This window comes from Malus sylvestris, chromosome 3 (genome assembly GCF_916048215.2).
Source record: "Malus sylvestris chromosome 3, drMalSylv7.2, whole genome shotgun sequence".
Lineage (NCBI taxonomy): Eukaryota > Viridiplantae > Streptophyta > Magnoliopsida > Rosales > Rosaceae > Malus > Malus sylvestris.
In genome coordinates this window covers 5,301,742-5,322,017 of record NC_062262.1, presented here as the reverse complement: position 1 = coordinate 5,322,017, position 20,276 = coordinate 5,301,742, and the positions used below count along the sequence as shown (strand labels likewise).

Here is a 20,276-nt window from a genome sequence, read left to right as displayed (position 1 = left end):
AGCCCAATGAGATAGTAGAAGGCCACCCCGAGCTTAAACTAATAAGGCCATCTCCAACCGATGGCTGGCCAGAGGGCTCGTTTTAGCCCTCTGGCCCTCCAAGATTCTCCAAGATATTAATATTTTAATAAACAGTACAGGGCCATATTTGCCTCCGTCTCCAACCGAGGGCCAGAGGGCCAGAGGGCTCGTTTTAGCCCTGTAAAAAAAAACCGTCTCCAACCGAGGGCCAAAGGGCCATAGGGCCAAACATAATTTATTATTTAAAAACTACAACTTAATATTATTTAAAAATCATGTTGGTTAGTGTTGTATAATTTTTATGTCGGTTAATGTTATTTAATGTTGTTTCATATTGTTTAATGTTGTTTCATGTTACTTAATTTAATTTAATGTTGTATAATGGCTTAGGAAGTTATAGGAAAAAATTAGAATTTAAAAAAAAATATGAAACAAATTTTGTGAAATAGAAGTTATAGGAAAAAATGGAATTTAAAAAAAAAAATATGAAACAAATTTTGTAAAATAGAAGTTATATGAAAAAAATATGAACCAAATTTTGTAAAATATAAGTTATAGGAAAAAAATAGAATTAAAAAAAAATTGAAACAAATTTTGTAAAATAGAAGTTATAGGAAGTTATAGAAAAAAAAAGAAAAAAAAAAGGTTTAAATTCATAAAAAAAAAAAGGTTTAAATTCATAAAAAAAAAAAAAAGGATTTACAACGGCTAGTGGCGCTAGGCGTTGGAAGTTTGAATTCAAAATGTTATTTCTGTCGGTTGTAACCGACAGAAATAATATATATTATATTATTTCTGTCGGTTATAACCGACAGAAATAAGAAACATTAAAAAAAAAAATAGCCAGCCCGGGGCTGGCTGGCTGGCCGAAAGCAGCCAGCCCTCCAGCCCTCCAGCCCTCTCCGATCCCGTGGGGCCCTCCCAGATTCCCGAGCCCTCTGGCCTAGCCCTCGGTTGGAGACGATTTTAGAGCTATTTTCGGCCCTCTGGCCCTCTGGATCCTTCGGTTGGAGATGGCCTAAGGGTGCCCACATATCGGTCAAGTTATTTTACTAGGCAAGCCCATACAATAAACCAATCGGCATGTAAAATAAGCCCAACTCCCCATTAATATTTTTCTTTTTTTTTTAAAAAAAAGAACAAATTTGCAACATTTTAAACTACTCTTTGGGAAACGCTACTCTAATTCGAGTTAAAAAAGTGAACTGGCTACTTAGATCAACTAGTCTAACTTACATTATTGTTTTTACTTTATGGTTATAATTTTTTATTTTTCAAAATATCTCAATTTAATAATAAATAAGATATCACTTTCAATCTATTACGTCTCGAGTTTAAACTATCTTCTCTCGCTTTGTTAGTAATTAAAACAGTAATATCCCTTACAACTTTGTATGGTTTGACAAAATTACTCAAGGAACACAAAAAAAAAAAAAAAAAAAAAAAAAAAAAAAGAAAAAAAAAACCTTTTGTGGGGTTTCTTAGCTACAAAGTGTTTAAGATTTCTAAACTATTATGCATAAAACAAACATACAATGAGATAAAATTGTTACACAATATGATAAGTACACATTATTCTACGTATTATGTATAGATTTTATCCGAATCTCACTGTCTGGAGCTCATGAAACATAAAATCTGTATCACTCAAATTAAATTCAACGGTTTTCATGAACTCATTATGCTGGTCACCTCACACAACTAAGGACCCGAATATCTCATTCTCTCTATTGAACGGTTCAAATTTCTTATTAGTTGTGTCCCGGGAGGATCCAAATTCATAAAAAACGCATGGTGACTTCTAAAATTAGAAATATTTCTGCTTTTTCATCAAAATGCTTCGACTTACGTGCAATCCTTGTACGTTGACAAGTGCATTCGACTAACCCATCACGTTCACAACGTACAACCCCACTCAGCAATCGATTCACAAATTTTGCGCGTGAAGAAACGCATACTATAGCTCCTCCTCTTCTGTATACATTCCCATACTACAAGATCCACACAGACTCTCTCTCTCTCTCTCTCTCTCTCTCTCTCTCTCTCTCCCCTCTGCAAATCCACAAACAGAAGCTTCTGCTGTGCCACATTCTTCTCCGCTTATCGGGTCCTCTTATCGAAGCCCCGACCCAGGCACCATGGCCGCCGGTAACGCCCCCATGACCATGAAAGAGGCCCTCACGGTAATGCCACCTTCATCTCGATCCTTATTTCATCGAACCGTTTCTGGGGTTTCCTCATTTGATCCAATGCTTCATCGGATCGATCCAGATCCTTTAGGAAACTGCATTTTCACTCTGTTTCCCAGTGACCCATTTGCGAATTATGTATTATTTGTGCAATTTTCTGTATTTTGTTTTGTTGGATTTTTGGCATTGTGTTTGAGTGATCGAGTGCAATAATGTGATTGTTGATTTGTATTTTGTGTGGTTTTTCAGCTGCCTAGTATTGGGATCAATCCCCAATTCATTACGTTTACGCATGTGACTATGGAATCGGATAAGTACATTTGTGTTAGGGAGACATCACCGCAGAATAGCGTCGTTATCATCGATATGAACATGCCCATGCAGCCGTTGCGTCGACCCATTACCGCCGACTCGGCTTTGATGAATCCCAATTCCAGAATTCTTGCTCTAAAAGGTAAAATTTGAATACTTGAAATCAATGTATTGATGCAATTCCAATGTGCAGTAATGCATTTTCAGCTTGAGTTACCACTGTGAAGGTATATCGCAACTGTGTCATTGCTATTATTCACATGCACCATTTGTTGATCGTCAGAAATGATTGGTTACTGCATATATGAAGGATTATTTGAAATTTATTTCTGTGGAATTCAAACTGACACTGTTTGTGTTGAGTTGTTTAATTTATTTTCTTAATTATTTGTTGTGGTGATTGCCTCGCTGATCGATGGCTGAATTTAATGTGTAGCTCAAGTCCAAGGAACTGCTCAGGACCATTTACAAATCTTTAACATTGAAATGAAAGCAAAGATGAAATCACATCAAATGCCTGAGCAGGTGATGATCTTGCCCTTTTTTGGCATTCACAACGTTGAATGTGATCTTGTGAACGTTTAAAATCTTTTCTTATAGATTTGATTTACTAACTGGTTTTAATCCTAATGTTTCTGTTTGCTCATTGTTTTGTTCTTTGTAGGTTGTCTTTTGGAAGTGGATCACTCCAAAGATGCTAGGTCTAGTCACTCAGACCTCAGTATATCATTGGTTAATTGAAGGTAAGTCGTCTTTACATATCCTTGAATCTGGTTTCTTTTATTTTGTTTTCTTCGCATTATCTCATCTCTCCACAGAGCTTTTTATTCTTATATTTTTTGCACATGTTTTATATATATTTGACTTTTAGGTGATTCCGAGCCTACAAAGGTCTTTGAGCGGACAGCTAATTTGGCAAACAATCAAATAATCAACTACCGTTGTGATCCTTCGGAAAAGTGGTTGGTCTTAATTGGAATTGCTCCTGGTTCAGCAGAGGTGAGTGATTATCTTGTTTCCCTTTTTTGCCTTTGTACTGCTTTTGTCTCTGTAATCCTGTCGATGAATTCTCAAAATCTGAAGTGTGTGAACTGGCGCCTCTATAATTGTACATAACTGTATGAAAATAATTTTTTCATTAGATGGTTAATATGTTTGGACATTACCCATTATTGCTATTTTCTTTTTAATGTTTACTTACTTGTGAAGTTGCTAAAAAGATTTAGAACAACAACAACAACAAAGCCTTTTCCCACTAAGTGGGGTCGGCTATATGAATCCTAGAACGCCATTGCGCTCGGTTTTGTGTCATGTCCTCCGTTAGATCCAAGTAATCAAGTCTTTTCTTAGGGTCTCTTCCAAAGTTTTCCTAGGTCTTCCTCTACCCCTTCGGCCCTGAACTTCTGTCCCGTAGTCACATTTTCGAACCGGAGCGTCAGTAGGCCTTCTTTGCACATGTCCAAACCACCGGAACCGATTTTCTTTCATATTTCCTTCAATTTTGGCTACTCCTACTTTACCTTGGATATCCTCATTCCCAATCTTATCCTTTCTCGTGTGCCCATACATCCCACGAAGCATCCTCATCTCCGCTACACCCATTTTGTGTACGTGTTGATGCTTCACCGCCCAACATTCTGTGCCATACAACATCGTTGGCCTTATTGCCGTCCTATAAAATTTTCCCTTGAGCTTCAGTGGCCTACGACGATCACACAACACGCCGGATACACTCTTACACTTCATCCATCCAACTTGTATTCTATGGTTGAGATCTCCATCTAATTCTCCGTTCTCTTGCAAGATAGATCCTAGGTAGCGAAAACGGTCACTTTTTGTGATCTTCGCTAGATTGCTCCGGTCATTAGTGTGGATAAGTATATAAATGGATAGAGATAGGAAAGCAAACACAAGATGTACGTGATTCACCCAGATTGGCTACGTCCACGGAATAGAGGAGTTCTCATTAATTGTGAAGGGTTTACACAAGTACATAGGTTCAAGCTCTCCTTTAGGGAGTACAAGTGAATGATTTAGTACAAATGACATTAGGAAATATTGTGGGAGAATGATCTCGTAACCACGAAACTTCTAAGTCCCGGAGTGTGGTATCGGCTTGACTTTCCTTATCTGTCTCATAGGTAGATGTGGAATCTTCTCTGGAAGTACTCTTCCTCCATCCAGGGGTGGTATCTGTAACTGGTGGAGATGCACAAGGTAATGTATCAATGTCACTTGAAGCTTACTTGTAGTTTCAGGCTTGGTCAAGCGCGATACAAACCATGTAGTAGGAGTCCCCCAAGTCGCCGAGCTAGGGGATCTGCTGAAAGAGGTAACAGACAAGGTAAGCAATCAGAGCTCCGGCTGATTGTTCACATTCTCCCTATCTTGCAGGCAGCATGAAGGATAAAGAGAAGAAAAATGAGAAGAGATGATATGGGATACTTTTGCTTTTGAAGAAGTAACTTTCCACAGGCTTATTCTTGAACCGGGCTGGAGGGTTTTCTGGTTTCCTCCAAAGTATAAGGCCGACTGAAGAATTTGAGGGTCAAAACAAGTCCATCAAATCTAGAGTACGTTCCACCCTGCTGATATGGGATACTTTTGCTTTTGACAGAGTAGTGGATGTATCGGCACGTGTGCTGTTACGCTTGTCTCCACATGCTTCCTTGTATCCTTTTCACTTGCCCTATCTGTTCCTCAGGCAGATGCGGTATCTTCCTTGGAAGCATAAGATGTTGAAGATGAGTACTCGAGAGCAATGCCAGGGTAAGGGGTTCCAGGCAGTCAGTTCCTGGTTGGAAGCTTGATTCCAAGTGCTGACTGATTGCTCTCTTTCTCCTTGTCTTGCAGGTAAGAACAAGGCCAAAGGAAAAGACAGGGAAAAAGCATGATATGGGATACTCTTGCTTTTAACCCTGATGATATGAGATATTCTTGCTCTAGTATAGCTTGTTTACAGAGGTATTATCGGGGGGAAAGAAAGCTGAATATTTCGAAAGGCTTCGTTGGGAGTGCCCTCTCAGATAAGAGGAAGGGTTGAGCATTTTTGTAGGTCTGCCTGTCCGTTGGGAATGGAGGTCGACATATATAGGAGTCTCCCTAACATCAAGTAATAATGCTATTCCTTTACCCTGCTTGGTCATAGCACGGTAGTGGGAGCTGCCAACTTCACAAGTTTTAACTCTGTCAGAGCACTTTGAAAAAGTGGTCTGTGGTATCTGGAAAGCTGATGTTGCGTGTGAAGATTACAGACAAGCTTTATCCAAGGAGATCCGGCTCTTGAAGTTGGGAAAGTGGTGCCTCTTCGGTTTTCGAACAAGCAATCCTGTCGGGGATCTGGCTCTCGAGATTCGGAGAACGATGCCTCTTCGATTTTTGAGAAAGCAATCATGCTGGGGGTCTGGCTCTCGAGATTCGGAGAGCGGTGTCTTCGATTTTTGAGAAAGTAATCATGTTGGGAGTTGGGAGTGTTTTCTCGAATATGAGTAAAGGTTGGGCATGTTTGCTAGTCTACCTTGCCACGAAGCACAGAGGTTGACACACAGGGACTTTCCAATTATCCAGCAGTGGTACTGTTCCTTTACCCTCTCTTCGATTTTTGAGAAAGTAATCATGTTAGGAGTCTGGCTCTCGAGATTCGGAGGGCGGTGCCTCTTCGATTTTGGAGCAAGCAATCTTGTTGGGGGTGTTTTCTCGAATGTGAGTAAAGGTTGGGCATGTTTGCTAGTCTACCTTGCCATGAAGCACAAAGGATGACACACAGGGACTTTCAAATTATCCAGCAGTGGTACTGTTCCTTTACCCTCTCTTCGATTTTTGAGAAAGTAATCATGTTGGGAGTCTGGCTCTCGAGATTCGGAGGGCGATGCCTCTTCGATTTTGGGGCAAGCAATCTTGTTGGGAGTGTTTTCTCGAATGTGAGTAAAGGTTGGGCATGTTTGCTAGTCTACCTTGCCATGAAGCACAGAGGTTGACACACCGGGACTTTCCAATTATCCAGCAGTGGTACTGTTCCTTTACCCTTGTGGGTAATAATATGGTAGCTAGGCCGTCAAAATTTATGTGTCTAAACTTTGTTAGTGTTGTTTCTTTGCTATTCTTTTACCCTTCTTGGTCAGAGCGATGTAGTGAGAGTTGCAAGCTTCACGTGTCTCGACTTTGTCAGAGAACTTTGGCAAAGTTATATGTGGTACCCATGAGCTACTGTTGCGTGTGGGAAGTGGGTGATTGAACAGTACGATTCATGTGCTTTCTACTTCGCCAGAAATCTTCGACAGAATGCCCATAATTTCCGCAAAGCTGAGTGTGCGTGTGACAGGTGCTGACAAGGCTGGAAAAGTAGTCTCAACTTTGTCAGAGGACTTTGGCAAAGTTATATGTGGTACCCATGAGCTACTGTTGCGTGTGGGAAGTGGGTGATTGAACAGTACGATTCATGTGCTTTCTACTTCGCCAGAAATCTTCGACAGAATGCCCATAATTTCCGCAAAGCTGAGTGTGCGTGTGACAGGTGCTGACAAGGCTGGAAAAGTAGGTGCCTCTTCGATTTCTGAGATCGACCCTCGTGGTCTCTGAGCAGCCCAACTTTTGAGAAAGCAAACCTCTTCGATTTCTGAGATCGGCCCTCGTGGTCTCTGAGCAGCCCAGCTTTTGAGAAAGCAAACCTCTTCGATTTCTGAGATCGGCCCTCGTGGTCTCTGAGCAGCCCAGCTTTTGAGAAAGCAAACCTCTTCGATTTCTGAGATCGGCCTTCGTGGTCTTTGAGCAGCCCAGCTTTTGAGAAAGCAAACGCCTCTTCGATTTCTGAGATCGACCCTCGTGGTCTCTGAGCAGCCCAGCTTTTGAGAAAGCAAACGCCTCTTCGATTTCTGAAGCTTCGTCGAGTGCAGATTTTTATAGAGGCTGACATTAAGTTCCAAAGCACACTTGAATATCCACCAGTAGAAGCTCCATTCTTGCACTTCTAAGATCTTGATTTGTCCGACCTCTTCTCTTTTCTACACCTTTGAAAATGTCTGGCCCCTCCGACCGTCGTTTTGACTTGAACCTTGTTGAAGAGGCAGCCCCGCCTTCTCCAGACAACATATGGCGCCCATCCTTCGTCTCCCCTACTGGTCCTCTTACCGTTGGGGATTCCGTGATGAAGAATGATATGACCGCTGCGGTAGTGGCCAGGAACCTTCTCACTCCCAAAGATAACAGACTACTTTCCAAACGGTCTGATGAGTTGGCTGTTAAGGATTCTCTGGCTCTTAGTGTTCAGTGTGCAGGTTCTGTGTCTAATATGGCCCAACGCCTATTTGCTCGAACCCGCCAAGTTGAATCATTGGCGGCTGAAGTGATGAGTCTCAAGCAGGAGATTAGAGGGCTCAAGCATGAGAATAAACAGTTGCACCGGCTCGCACATGACTATGCTACAAACATGAAGAGGAAGCTTGACCAGATGAAGGAATCTGATGGTCAGGTTTTACTTGATCATCAGAGATTTGTGGGTTTGTTCCAAAGGCATTTATTGCCTTCGTCTTCTGGGGCTGTACCGCGTAATGAAGCTCCAAATGATCAACCTCTGATGCCTCCTCCTTCTAGGGTTCTGTCCAGTACTGAGGCTCCGAATGATCCCCCTCTGGTGCCTTCTCTTTCTGGGGCTCTACCGACTGCCGAGACTTCTCCTAAGCAACCTTTGTGAAGGCTCCCTCTTGTTTGTTTATTTTGACTCAAGTATATGTACATATTTGTAATTTATCGGGGATATCAATAAATAAGCTTCCCTTCATTTCAACGTATTGTGTTAAATCACCAAAGCCTTCTTCGCTAAGTTCTTTGAATTTTCTTTTGTTGAAGCTTGTATGTTGAAGCTTTGTGAGTGGAGCATGTAGGTTGAGGTAGTGTTCCCTTAATTTCCCGAGCGAGGACAACTTCTCGGTTGGAGACTTGGAAAATCCAAGTCACTGAGTGGGATCGGCTATATGAATCTTAGAACGCCATTGTGTTCTGTCCTGTGTCATGTCCTCCGTTAGATCCAAGTACTCTAAGTCTTTTCTTAGGGTCTCTCTCAAAGTTTTCCTGGGTCTTCCTCTACCCCTTCGACCCTGAACCTCTGTCCCATAGTCGCATCTTCTAATCGGAGCGTCAGTAGGCCTTCTTTGCACATGTCCAAACCACCGTAACCGATTTTCTCTCATCTTTCCTTCAATTTCGGCTACTCCTACTTTACCCCGGATATCCTCATTCCTAATCTTATCCTTTCTCGTGTGCCCACACATCCAACGAAGCATCCTCATCTCCGCTACACCCATTTTGTGTACGTGTTGATGCTTCACCGCCCAACATTTTGTGCCATACAGCATCGCCGGCCTTATTGCCGTCCTATAAAATTTTCCCTTGAGCTTCAGTGGCATACGGCGGTCACACAACACGCCGGATGCACTCTTCCACTTCATCCATCCAGCTTGTATTCTATGGTTGAGATCTCCATCTAATTCTCCGTTCTTTTGCAAGATAGATCCTAGGTAACGAAAACGGTCGCTCTTTGGTATTTCTTGATCTCCGATCCTCACCCCTAACTCGTTTTGGCCTCCATTTGCACTGAACTTGCACTCCATATATTCTGTCTTTGATCGGCTTAGGCGAAGACCTTTAGATTCCAACACTTCTCTCCAAAGGTTAAGCTTTGCATTTACCCCTTCTTGAGTTTCATCTATCAACACTATATCGTCTGCGAAAAGCATACACCAAGGAATATCATCTTGAATATGTCCTGTTAACTCATCCATTACCAACGCAAAAAGGTAAGGACTTAAGGATGAGCCTTGATGTAATCCTACAGTTATGGGAAAGCTTTCGGTTTGTCCTTCATGAGTTCTTACGGCAGTCTTTGCTCCTTCATACATATCCTGTATAGCTTGGATATATGTTACTCGTACTCCTTTCTTCTCTAAAATCCTCCAAAGAATGTCTCTTGGGACCCTATCATATGCTTTTTCCAAATCTATAAAGACCATGTGTAAATCCTTTTTCCCATCTCTATATCTTTCCATCAATCTTCGTAAGAGATAGATTGCCTCCATGGTTGAGCGCCCTGGCATGAACCCGAATTGGTTGTCCGAAACCCGTGTCTCTTGCCTCAATCTATGCTCAATGACTCTCTCCCAGAGCTTCATTGTATGACTCATTAGCTTAATACCTCTATAGTTCATGCAATTTTGTACATCGCCCTTATTCTTGTAGATAGGCACCAAAGTGCTCGTTCGCCACTCATTTGGCATCTTCTTCGTTTTCAAAATCCTATTGAAAAGGTCAGTGAGCCATGTTATACCCGTCTCTCCCAAAACTTTCCACACTTCGATTGGTATATCGTCTGGGCCTACTGCTTTTCTATGCTTCATCTTCTTCAAAGCTACAACCACTTCTTCCTTCCGGATTCTACGATAAAAAGAGTAGTTTCTACACTCTTCTGAGTTACTCAACTCCCCTAAAGAAGCACTCCTTTTATGTCCTTCATTGAAAAGATTATGAAAATAACCTTTCCATCTGTCTTTAACCGCGTTCTCTGTAGCAAGAACCTTTCCATCCTCATCCTTGATGCACCTCACTTGATTTAGGTCCCTTGTCTTCTTTTCCCTTGCTCTAGCTAGTTTATAGATATCCAACTCTCCTTCTTTGGTATCTAGTCGTTTATACATATCGTCATAAGCCGCTAACTTAGCTTCTCTCACAGCTTTCTTCGCCTCTTGCTTCGCTTTTCTATACCTTTCACCATTTTCATCGGTCCTATCCTTGTATAAGGCTTTACAACATTCCTTCTTAGCCTTCACCTTTGTTTGTACCTCCTCATTCCACCACCAAGATTCCTTTTGGTGTGGGGCAAAGCCCTTGGACTCTCCTAACACCTCTTTTGCTACTTTTCGGATACAACTAGCCATGGAATCCCACATTTGGTTAGCTTCCCCCTCTCTATCCCACACACACTGGGTGGTTATTTTCTCTTTGAAAATGGCTTGTTTTTCTTCTTTTAGATTCCACCATCTAGTCCTTGGGCACTTCCAAGTCTTGTTCTTTTTTCTCACTCTTTTGATATGTACATCCATCACCAACAAGCGATGTTGATTAGCCACGCTCTCTCCTGGTATAACTTTGCAATCCTTACAAGTTATACGATCCCTTTTCCTCATTAGAAGAAAATCTATTTGTGTTTTTGACGACCCACTCTTGTAGGTGATCACATGTTCTTCCCGCTTCTTAAAGAAGGTGTTGGCTAAGAAGAGATCATATGCCATTGCAAAATCCAAGATAGCTTCCCCATCCTCGTTTCTCTCCCCAAAACCATGGCCACCATGAAAACCTCCATAGTTGCCTGTCTCCCTGCCCACGTGTCCATTTAAATCTCCTCCTATAAATAACTTCTCCGTCTGAGCAATTCCTTGCACCAAGTCTCCAAGGTCTTCCCAAAAATTCTCCTTCGAACTCGTATCCAACCCTACTTGAGGTGCGTACGCACTAATCACATTGATAAGTTCTTGTCCTATTACAATCTTGATTGCCATGATTCTATCTCCTACCCTCTTGACATCTACAACATCTTGTGTCAAGGTCTTGTCCATGATGATGCCAACACCGTTTCTCGTTCTATTTGTGCCCGAATACCATAGTTTAAACCCTGAGTTTTCTAGATCCTTTGCCTTACGCCCAACCCACTTAGTTTCTTGTAGGCACATAATATTTATCCTTCTCCTCACCATAACTTCTACTACTTCCATAGATTTTCCCGTCAAGGTTCCTATATTCCACGTTCCTAAACGCATTTTGCTCTCTTGAACTCTACCCTTCTATCCTAGCTTCTTCACCCTTCCCCGTCTAATAGGATCAAAGTACTTCTTTTGTGTGTCCCGTGTAAAGTTGATAGGAGCATATGCTCCCAAACAACTTTGAGTGGAGTCGTTCGAAAAGAAGTTTCTATAGCCCCCTTGCTCATTTAACACTGCATCCGGGTGCCGATGGAGATACAGCGACCCTTGCTCACTTATCACTGTGCTCGGGCCACACAACGCGCCACTTACGGGTGACGCCCTAGCTTTAGCGCGATTTCGTTCTGGATTCATTTTCATAAGGATTCGACGTGATCATGGAGTGCCGGCTGTCGACTACCTGACGCCCTCCCCCTCCTCCTTTATCCGGGCTTGGGACCGGCAATGTAAGATAAACTTACACGGCGGAGTTGCTAAAAAGATTTAGAAGAGTGGTCAAAATGTTGTGCTGTTTTCAATTCATGGGAGCCGGGATTAGATAAGATGTTCTAGTTGCACTCATTATAATTCAGCATTTTATCCTTTTTATTTTACTAATACTTGGGAGTATGTAATTATTTTATTGAAAAGAAGATTTTTGTCATTTTATTTATTTACTTTTATTTCATTAATTATAATTTAACGACTGGAGCTAATTACGGTTTACCAGATTTAATGACATCTTTAACAGTTTAACATATTTCTTCTGCCAAAATGATTGCAGAGGCCACAACTTGTCAAAGGAAACATGCAGCTTTTTTCTGTGGAACAGAAACGTAGTCAGGCTCTTGAAGCACATGCTGCATCGTTTGCCACATTTAAAGTGCGGTGCCATACTTCTTTCTCAGTTTCTCTTGGCTTAAAGATATGCAGTTTACTACTGTGCTATATTTAATCCTTACTAACTTTTCTGTTACATGCAGGTTCCAGGGAATGAGCATCCTTCAATTCTTATTTGTTTTGCCTCAAAGTCCTCCAATGCTGGACAGGTTACATCAAAGATGCATGTAATTGAGCTTGGTGCCCAGCCCGGTACACTGCTTCTTCACCGGATTCCTTTTAAAATATATGAGAATATATTACTGCACATCACACAGATCTAACATTTATTGTTGGCTAGCTTTTCTATATATTCTGTGTCATAATCCTTTTGTAGTCTTATGCATCTGTGACATGCTTTACTCTGATTTAGGATTAATTTCTGGAACTAATTTACTGTGAATTGTCATCAGGAAAACCATCATATACTAAGAAGCAAGCAGATTTATTCTTTCCTCCTGATTTTGCTGATGACTTTCCAGTATCAATGCAGGTCTTACTTTTGGCTGTTATTACTTTGATTTATCCCATATATTTTACCTATCAATCAAACTACATTCTTTTTTTTTCTCTTCTTGATTTCAGATATCGGAAAAGTATGGGTTGATATATGTTGTCACAAAGCTTGGACTTTTATTTGTATATGACCTAGAGACAGCAACTGCAGTTTATAGAAATCGAATCAGTCCAGATCCTATATTTTTGACAGCTGAAGCTTCAACTGTTGGGGGTTTTTATGCAATCAATAGGAGAGGCCAGGTCTTACTTGCCACTATAAATGAACAAACAATTGTACCATTTGTTAGTGGTCAGGTATGCTTTTGAATCATTTTGTGCTTTTGACTATTGGAGAAAAGAAAGTGTTGGGTCTTTAATTTATTGTTTGGGGATTTTGCAGTTAAACAATTTGGGGCTTGCAGTGAGTCTTGCGAAAAGAGGAAACCTTCCTGGTGCTGAGGACCTGGTAACGATTGCAGTTGGTTTTTGTCATAAATTTCTCAAATTGGCACGTTTATCTTAGTTGTTGTCAATACTTCTTGTGGTGTTGAAGAAGGAAATCAGTATATAACGATAGTGTGGGTGTTTTTTTGGGTGCTTGTCTTTCCCCCTTATGCTGAGTATGTAGTGATATGTAGAAACTGGATCATTCTTATATTCACTCTGAAAACAACCTTTTTCTGGGAAGTTCTATGGTGCATTTCAGTAATTTAAGTCTTTGTGGGTGTTCACAAAATATGAATACACAATTGTTTTCTGTTTGTACTTTGTGACATCTTGAAACTACAATATATGGTTGTCGTGCTCAGGTTGTCCAGCGGTTCCAAGAGTTGTTTTCTCAGACAAAGTATAAGGAGGCTGCAGAGCTTGCCGCGGAATCTCCAATGGGAATACTCCGTACTCCTGATACTGTTGCTAAATTTCAGGTATAGCATTCTGATATTTTATTCATGTGTCAGTTTATAAACTTTATATACATATATATTCTTTATAGTTTTGTGCTTCTCAGTGTCACCTTTAGATTACCTTTGGATACATTGTGCTTCCTTTACAAGACTATATAGTATGTAATCTTTGTATCAGGATCTAATTTACACACATTATTTATTCTTTGCAGAGTGTTCCTGTGCAAGCTGGGCAAACCCCACCTCTATTGCAGTATTTTGGAACTCTTTTAACTAAGGGAAAACTCAATGCTTATGAATCATTAGAACTGTCACGTTTAGTTGTAAATCAGAACAAAAAGAATCTTTTGGAGAATTGGCTAGCAGAGGACAAGCTAGAATGTAGTGAAGAGCTTGGAGATCTTGTGAAGGTCTGAAACAGATCTTAGCTAACCTAAAAAGAGAAAGGAGAGAATCATGTTAGACAGCTCTTCAACTTTTACTCAACAATGTCGTTGTTGAGTCTGCTGCCGCTTGATTTTCTTCCGAGTTATACTGTCATACTAATATTATGAAACATATATACAATGCAGACAGTGGATAATGACCTCGCTTTGAAAATATACATCAAAGCTCGAGCAACGCCCAAAGTTGTTGCAGCATTTGCTGAGAGAAGGGAATTTGACAAGATTTTGATATACTCAAAGCAGGTAACACAACTTTATTTTTCTTTGAACTAGAATCTTAATGAGATACAATTGTTCAAATTCTCTCATTTTGAACAGCAATATTATCTTTGCTGAAAACTATTATTGTGTCAGTTTTGGTATTATCATTATAAATAACATGGACCATGGCTCTTACTGGATTTTTATCTTATTATGATTTTTAAATTGTCACAGGTTGGATATACACCTGATTATTTGTTCCTTCTCCAAACAATTTTGCGGGCAGATCCCCAGGTACATGCATTTATCTTGAAAGTTTGAGGCACTTTTCTCTTTACAACGGTTTTGTAACTATGTACTTTGCTCTTCTTACAAGTTGAGCTAAATTGTCTGACATTGAAAAAACTTCAACCATCTTGATGGCAGGGGGCTGTTAATTTTGCTCTAATGATGTCTCAAATGGAGGGAGGTTGCCCCATTGACTACAATACCATCACCGATCTGTTCCTTCAGGTTTGAATTGAATATATGCTTTTATGTTGTGTCAACAATTTTTGGTTGGAATATGTTCTTCATTTTGTTGTTTTTCTGAACAGTATGAGTTTTGGGACTTCTTATCTGTGTATTTTCTCTTATTGTTCAGAGGAACTTGATCCGTGAAGCAACAGCCTTTTTGTTGGATGTGCTGAAGCCGAATCTACCTGAGCATGGATTCCTTCAGACAAAGGTTCATAACCCTTTCTCTAAACTTTGGTTTCTTTTCCCCTTCCTTGTCCTTTTTTTTTTTTTTTTTTTTCAAAAACAAAGCTAAAAGTACAACTAGAGTTGGTATCTTCACCTATCTGCTCCATATTATGTTTCGTTTAGGTTTTGGAAATCAATCTTGTGACTTTTCCAAATGTTGCGGATGCTATATTGGCCAATGGTATGTTCAGCTATTATGATCGCCCACGCATTGGTCAACTTTGTGAAAAAGCTGGTTTGTATTTGCGTGCCCTACAGGTATAGTACTTCTTGGATTCTGATAAATTTCATTTAAAAATGATAATTTGTTTCCTGACTAATAGTATGTTTAATGTGCAGCACTACACTGAATTGCCTGATATCAAACGTGTCATCGTGAACACACATGCAATTGACCCTCAGGTTGGCACTTAAATGTCCTTATAACTTGATCATATGTGGAGTAGTATATATCTAACTACAATGTGTATTTTAGGCTCTTGTCGAGTTCTTTGGAACTCTCTCTGTAGAATGGGCTCTTGAGTGCATGAAAGATCTTCTGCTGGTCAATCTTAGGGGCAATCTCCAGATTATTGTACAGGTAAAGTGCTTTTTTTATTATTTTTTATTTTTTTAATATATATATATATATATACACATAATTTTTACCAGTTATTGCTCTTTCATCGTTTATAAAGTTGAGGCTTACCTGATCATTTTTGTACAGACCGCCAAAGAGTATTGCGAGCAACTGGGTGTAGATAAGTGTATAAAATTGTTTGAGCAGTTCAAGTCCTATGAGGGGCTGTACTTCTTCCTAGGCGCATATTTGAGCTCCAGGTATCAGTTTCTTTAGGTGGAAGAGAAATTTACAGATGACATTCATTTGCTCCGCAAGTTTTGTGGCATTCTTTTTCCTTTGTCCCTTTCATTTATTCATCATTTCTGAACAGCGAGGATCCTGATATTCATTTCAAGTACATTGAAGCAGCTGCAAAAACTGGACAGATTAAGGAGGTGGAGCGTGTGACACGGGAATCAAATTTTTATGACCCTGAAAAGGCTAAGAACTTTTTAATGGAAGCAAAGCTTCCAGACGCACGTCCTCTAATTAATGTCTGTGATCGTTTTGGCTTTGTTCCAGATCTCACCCATTATCTGTATACGAACAATATGCTTCGTTACATTGAAGGTTATGTCCAAAAGGTATTTGTACTTGGAGGCTTTATATCAACGTTTTTCTTTCTTTCCAATTGCAGGTTTCCTGTTATATTTCTTTTGCTTTGTCAATGTTATTATTCAAATTGAGCATCGACCGTTATAGATCTTATTTGGCTTGATAGGTCAATCCAGGAAATGCTCCTTTAGTTGTAGGGCAGCTACTGGATGATGAATGTCCTGAAGATTTCATTAAGGGTCTTATTCTATCAGTTCGTTCTCTTCTACCGGTTGAGCCCCTTGTCGAGGAATGTGAAAAGAGGTGTAGTGATCTCTTTATGACCCCGTTTTCCCTTCATCACTCACATTAGTTGCTTATCGTTTCTGTGATTTCTATTTGCAGGAATCGTCTTCGCTTGCTCACTCAATTTTTGGAGCATCTTGTGAGTGAGGGAAGCCAAGACGTACATGTCCACAATGCTCTGGGTAAAATCATCATAGATAGCGGCAACAATCCTGAGCATTTTCTCACAACTAACCCATACTATGATTCTCGCGTTGTGGGTAAATATTGTGAGAAAAGGGATCCTACCCTTGCTGTTGTTGCATACCGTAGAGGGCAATGTGATGATGAGCTCATTAATGTTACAAATAAAAATTCCTTGTTCAAACTCCAGGCCAGGTTTGTGTGTTTCTGTTTGGCAGTTAGATGTTATTGGATCATGATTGTATGTAGCTCTCTTATGCTATTTACTTGATATATGTATGTCAGATATGTCGTGGAAAGAATGGATGATGACCTCTGGGCTAAGGTCCTTGATCCTGAAAATGAATATAAAAGGCAACTAATCGATCAAGTTGTATCTACTGCCTTGCCTGAAAGCAAGAGTCCTGAGCAAGTTTCAGCAACTGTTAAAGCATTTATGACTGCGGACCTTCCACACGAGTTGATTGAGCTTCTTGAAAAGATAGTGCTGCAAAATTCTGCTTTTAGTGGGAACTTCAATCTGCAGAATCTGTTAATTCTGACTGCCATCAAAGCTGATCCATCCAGAGTCATGGACTATATCAATAGATTAGACAACTTTGATGGACCCGCAGTTGGAGTAATGGCTGTAGAAGCTCAATTGTATGAAGAAGCATTTGCAATCTTCAAGAAGTTCAATTTGAATGTTGATGCTGTGAATGTCCTGTTGGATAACATTCAGAGCATTGACCGAGCTGTAGAGTTTGCATTCCGGGTTGAAGAAGATGCTGTTTGGAGCCAGGTGGCCAAGGCCCAATTGCGAGAGGGATTAGTGAGTGATGCCATCGAATCATTCATCCGTGCAGATGATGCCACCCACTTTTTGGATGTCATACGTGCTTCTGAGGATGCAGATGTATATCATGACTTGGTAAGGTACCTTCTGATGGTTAGGCAGAAGACCAAGGAGCCGAAGGTCGACAGTGAACTTATTTATGCGTATGCTAAGATTGATCGGCTTGGTGATATTGAAGAATTCATTCTTATGCCAAATGTTGCCAATCTCCAAAATGTTGGGGATCGCTTGTTTGATGAGGCCCTATACGAAGCAGCCAAGATCATATTTGCATTCATTTCTAACTGGGGTAAACTAGCATGCACTCTTGTGAAGCTAAATCAGTTTCAAGGTGCCGTTGATGCAGCTCGGAAAGCTAACAGCTCAAAAACGTGGAAGTTCGTTTGCTTTGCATGCGTTGATGCTGAGGAATTCCGCTTAGCTCAGATTTGTGGACTCAACATCATCATTCAGGTAGCCTTTACCATTTATGTTAATTTTGCATGTCTTCCCGAAGTTATATCTGATGCTTTGTTTATTAAGATGTTTCCTAAAATGGGAGGTGTATTCTTGGATTAAGTTTTTGTTAAGTTGTAAGCACTGCAGATTGTAAGCACCATAGGACACAATTAATTGGTTGGTCAATTATACTTTTGGTTATTCCTTACTCGTGCATGTTTTATTTATAGGTGGATGATTTGGAAGAGGTCTGTGAGTATTACCAGAACAGGGGATGCTTTAATGAGCTCATTAGTCTCATGGAGAGTGGGCTAGGGTTGGAGCGTGCACATATGGGCATCTTTACGGAATTAGGAGTTCTCTATGCAAGATACCGTCCTGAGAAGCTTATGGAACACATTAAACTGTTCTCTACCCGTCTGAACATTCCCAAGCTTATACGAGCTTGTGATGAACAGCAGCACTGGAACGAATTAACATACTTATATATCCAATATGATGAGTTTGATAATGCTGCAACTACCATAATGAACCACTCCCCAGAAGCATGGGACCACATGCAATTCAAGGATGTTATTGTCAAAGTTGCAAGTGTCGAACTCTACTATAGGGCTGTGCACTTCTACTTAGAAGAACATCCTGATGTTATTAATGATGTTCTTAATGTGATTGCACTTCGTGTCGACCACACCAGAGTGGTGGATATAATGAGAAAGGTTTGCTTCTCTCTCACGATGTTATTTATACTGGTCTCTGCTGCCAAATTTATCTTCTGGCAGGGTTTGGAAAGAGTTCTTTTGTGCTTACATTTTCAATCCCTTTGAGTTTCAGGCTGGTCACATCTGTCTCATAAAGCCATACATGGTTGCAGTTCAGAGCAACAATGTAACTGCTGTAAATGAAGCTCTAAATGAAATATACATAGAGGAGGAAGACTATGACAGGCTTCGTGAATCAATAGATTTACACGACAGCTTTGATCAGATCGGTCTTGCTCAAAAGGTGAGGTTGAAGTTTCTCATACATGGGAAGTCTTTGATTGAGGCTTGTACTTATTATTTGTTATTGATGCAAATGAGCAGCTTGAGAAACATGAGCTTTTGGAGATGAGACGTGTTGCTGCATACATTTACAAGAAAGCAGGTAGATGGAAGCAATCCATTGCCTTGTCAAAGAAAGACAATCATTACAAAGATTGCATGGAGACATGCTCGCAGTCTGGTGATCATGAACTTTCGGAGGAACTGCTTATCTATTTCATTGAGCAGGTCTGTGTTCTTTCTATGCACTAGTTAAGGAGCGCTCATGTATACCAAATAAAGCAAGGATTTATCTGCTCAAACATACACATTTATTTCTTTCCCTCTTTCCACCTCATGAACTAAAGAAGGCGGTTCAGTCCATGCTTATTTCCCTTTCTCTTTGTAAAGTATTATTTTTTATGTGGTTTTGTAATCATATTCTTCTGTAATGTATATGCAGGGGAAGAAAGAGTGTTTTGCTGCATGCCTATTTGTTTGTTATGATATGATCCGGCCAGATGTTGCCCTCGAGCTTGCGTGGATGAACAATATAATTGATTTTGCCTTACCATACCTTCTGCAGGTAATGCTTTTATTGGTGTTGTCTTTGTCCATTAGTTACCTTTAATTGTTCCTCACTTACCCAACCTTCTCTCTCTAGTTTATTCGAGAGTACACAGGAAAGGTTGATGAACTTATTAAAGACAAAATCGAAGCTCAAAACGAGGTGAAAGCCAAAGAGAAAGAGGAGAAGGAATTGGTTGCCCAGCAGGTATTTCTGTTTTGCTTTATCCTTGTGTCATTGAGAGCCTTTCTTTTAAATTTTGTGTCTTCAAGAAATTTTGAAAGACGATTGTTTTTTGGATCTGCAGAATATGTATGCTCAGTTGCTGCCTGCCTTGCCTGCACCACCGGGAATGGGAGGTTATGCTCCACCACCAATGCCGCCAATGGGAGGGATGGGGATGCCGCCAATGCCACCATTTGGAATGCCGCAAATGGGCCCCTCTTACTAAATTTTGACACGGATTGAGGTTTTACGAGCGCTCTAACAACTCCTACTGGTTGAAACTAGTATGTCCGCAACTCTTCTGTCAGGCTGCAGGCAATTCGTTTTCAATGAAGGGTTGAGCCGGTACAACATCTTTGTTTTCTGCGGGTTTATGGTGACGTTTATAGAAATTCTTTTTAATTTACAGTATCAAATTCTTTTTTGCTTGGCTGTTCGAGAGATGTAGGATGGCAACCGTGCTTGCACTTAGTTCATGGCTATGGTTGTGGCAACACTCTTACTACCTGTATAGGAAATTTTGTTGAACTTGTTCTTGTTAGTGTCAAGAAACTTTTCATTGCTCAAATTTTTGTACTAACACTTCCCACTTGGTGAGTTAGACATTTCTTTCCATTGCTCTTGAAGATTGTCCCCCCAACCCCCG

At 40.4% G+C, this 20,276-nt stretch overlaps 1 protein-coding gene across 1 annotated transcript; it reads left to right on the top strand.

Moving 5' to 3' along the window:
* The first annotated feature begins 1,899 nt into the window (after positions 1-1,899).
* Positions 1,900-20,250, top strand: LOC126614750 (clathrin heavy chain 2-like). Its single transcript, XM_050282403.1, has 30 exons — positions 1,900-2,204; positions 2,460-2,664; positions 2,959-3,047; positions 3,187-3,265; positions 3,394-3,521; positions 12,033-12,131; positions 12,232-12,340; positions 12,541-12,620; positions 12,713-12,940; positions 13,026-13,091; positions 13,435-13,551; positions 13,743-13,940; positions 14,103-14,219; positions 14,412-14,471; positions 14,604-14,690; positions 14,821-14,904; positions 15,045-15,179; positions 15,261-15,323; positions 15,397-15,501; positions 15,628-15,740; positions 15,854-16,106; positions 16,244-16,380; positions 16,462-16,740; positions 16,831-17,833; positions 18,049-18,534; positions 18,650-18,820; positions 18,901-19,086; positions 19,301-19,423; positions 19,502-19,612; positions 19,713-20,250. The coding sequence occupies exons 1-30, from the start codon at positions 2,160-2,162 to the stop codon at positions 19,854-19,856; spliced, it is 5,100 nt and encodes a 1,699-aa protein (XP_050138360.1). The 5' UTR covers positions 1,900-2,159; the 3' UTR covers positions 19,857-20,250.
* The last annotated feature ends 26 nt before the right edge of the window (positions 20,251-20,276 follow it).

Excerpts from the sequence above, each read along its gene's own strand:
- LOC126614750 (XM_050282403.1), top strand. The coding sequence starts at position 2,160 with ATGGCCGCCGGTAACGCCCCCATGACCATGAAAGAGGCCCTCACG. Across the intron at positions 12,341-12,540 it reads TGAGCTTGGTGCCCAGCCCG|GAAAACCATCATATACTAAG; the intron begins GTACACTGCTTC and ends AATTGTCATCAG. Across the intron at positions 18,535-18,649 it reads TGGTGGATATAATGAGAAAG|GCTGGTCACATCTGTCTCAT; the intron begins GTTTGCTTCTCT and ends TTTGAGTTTCAG.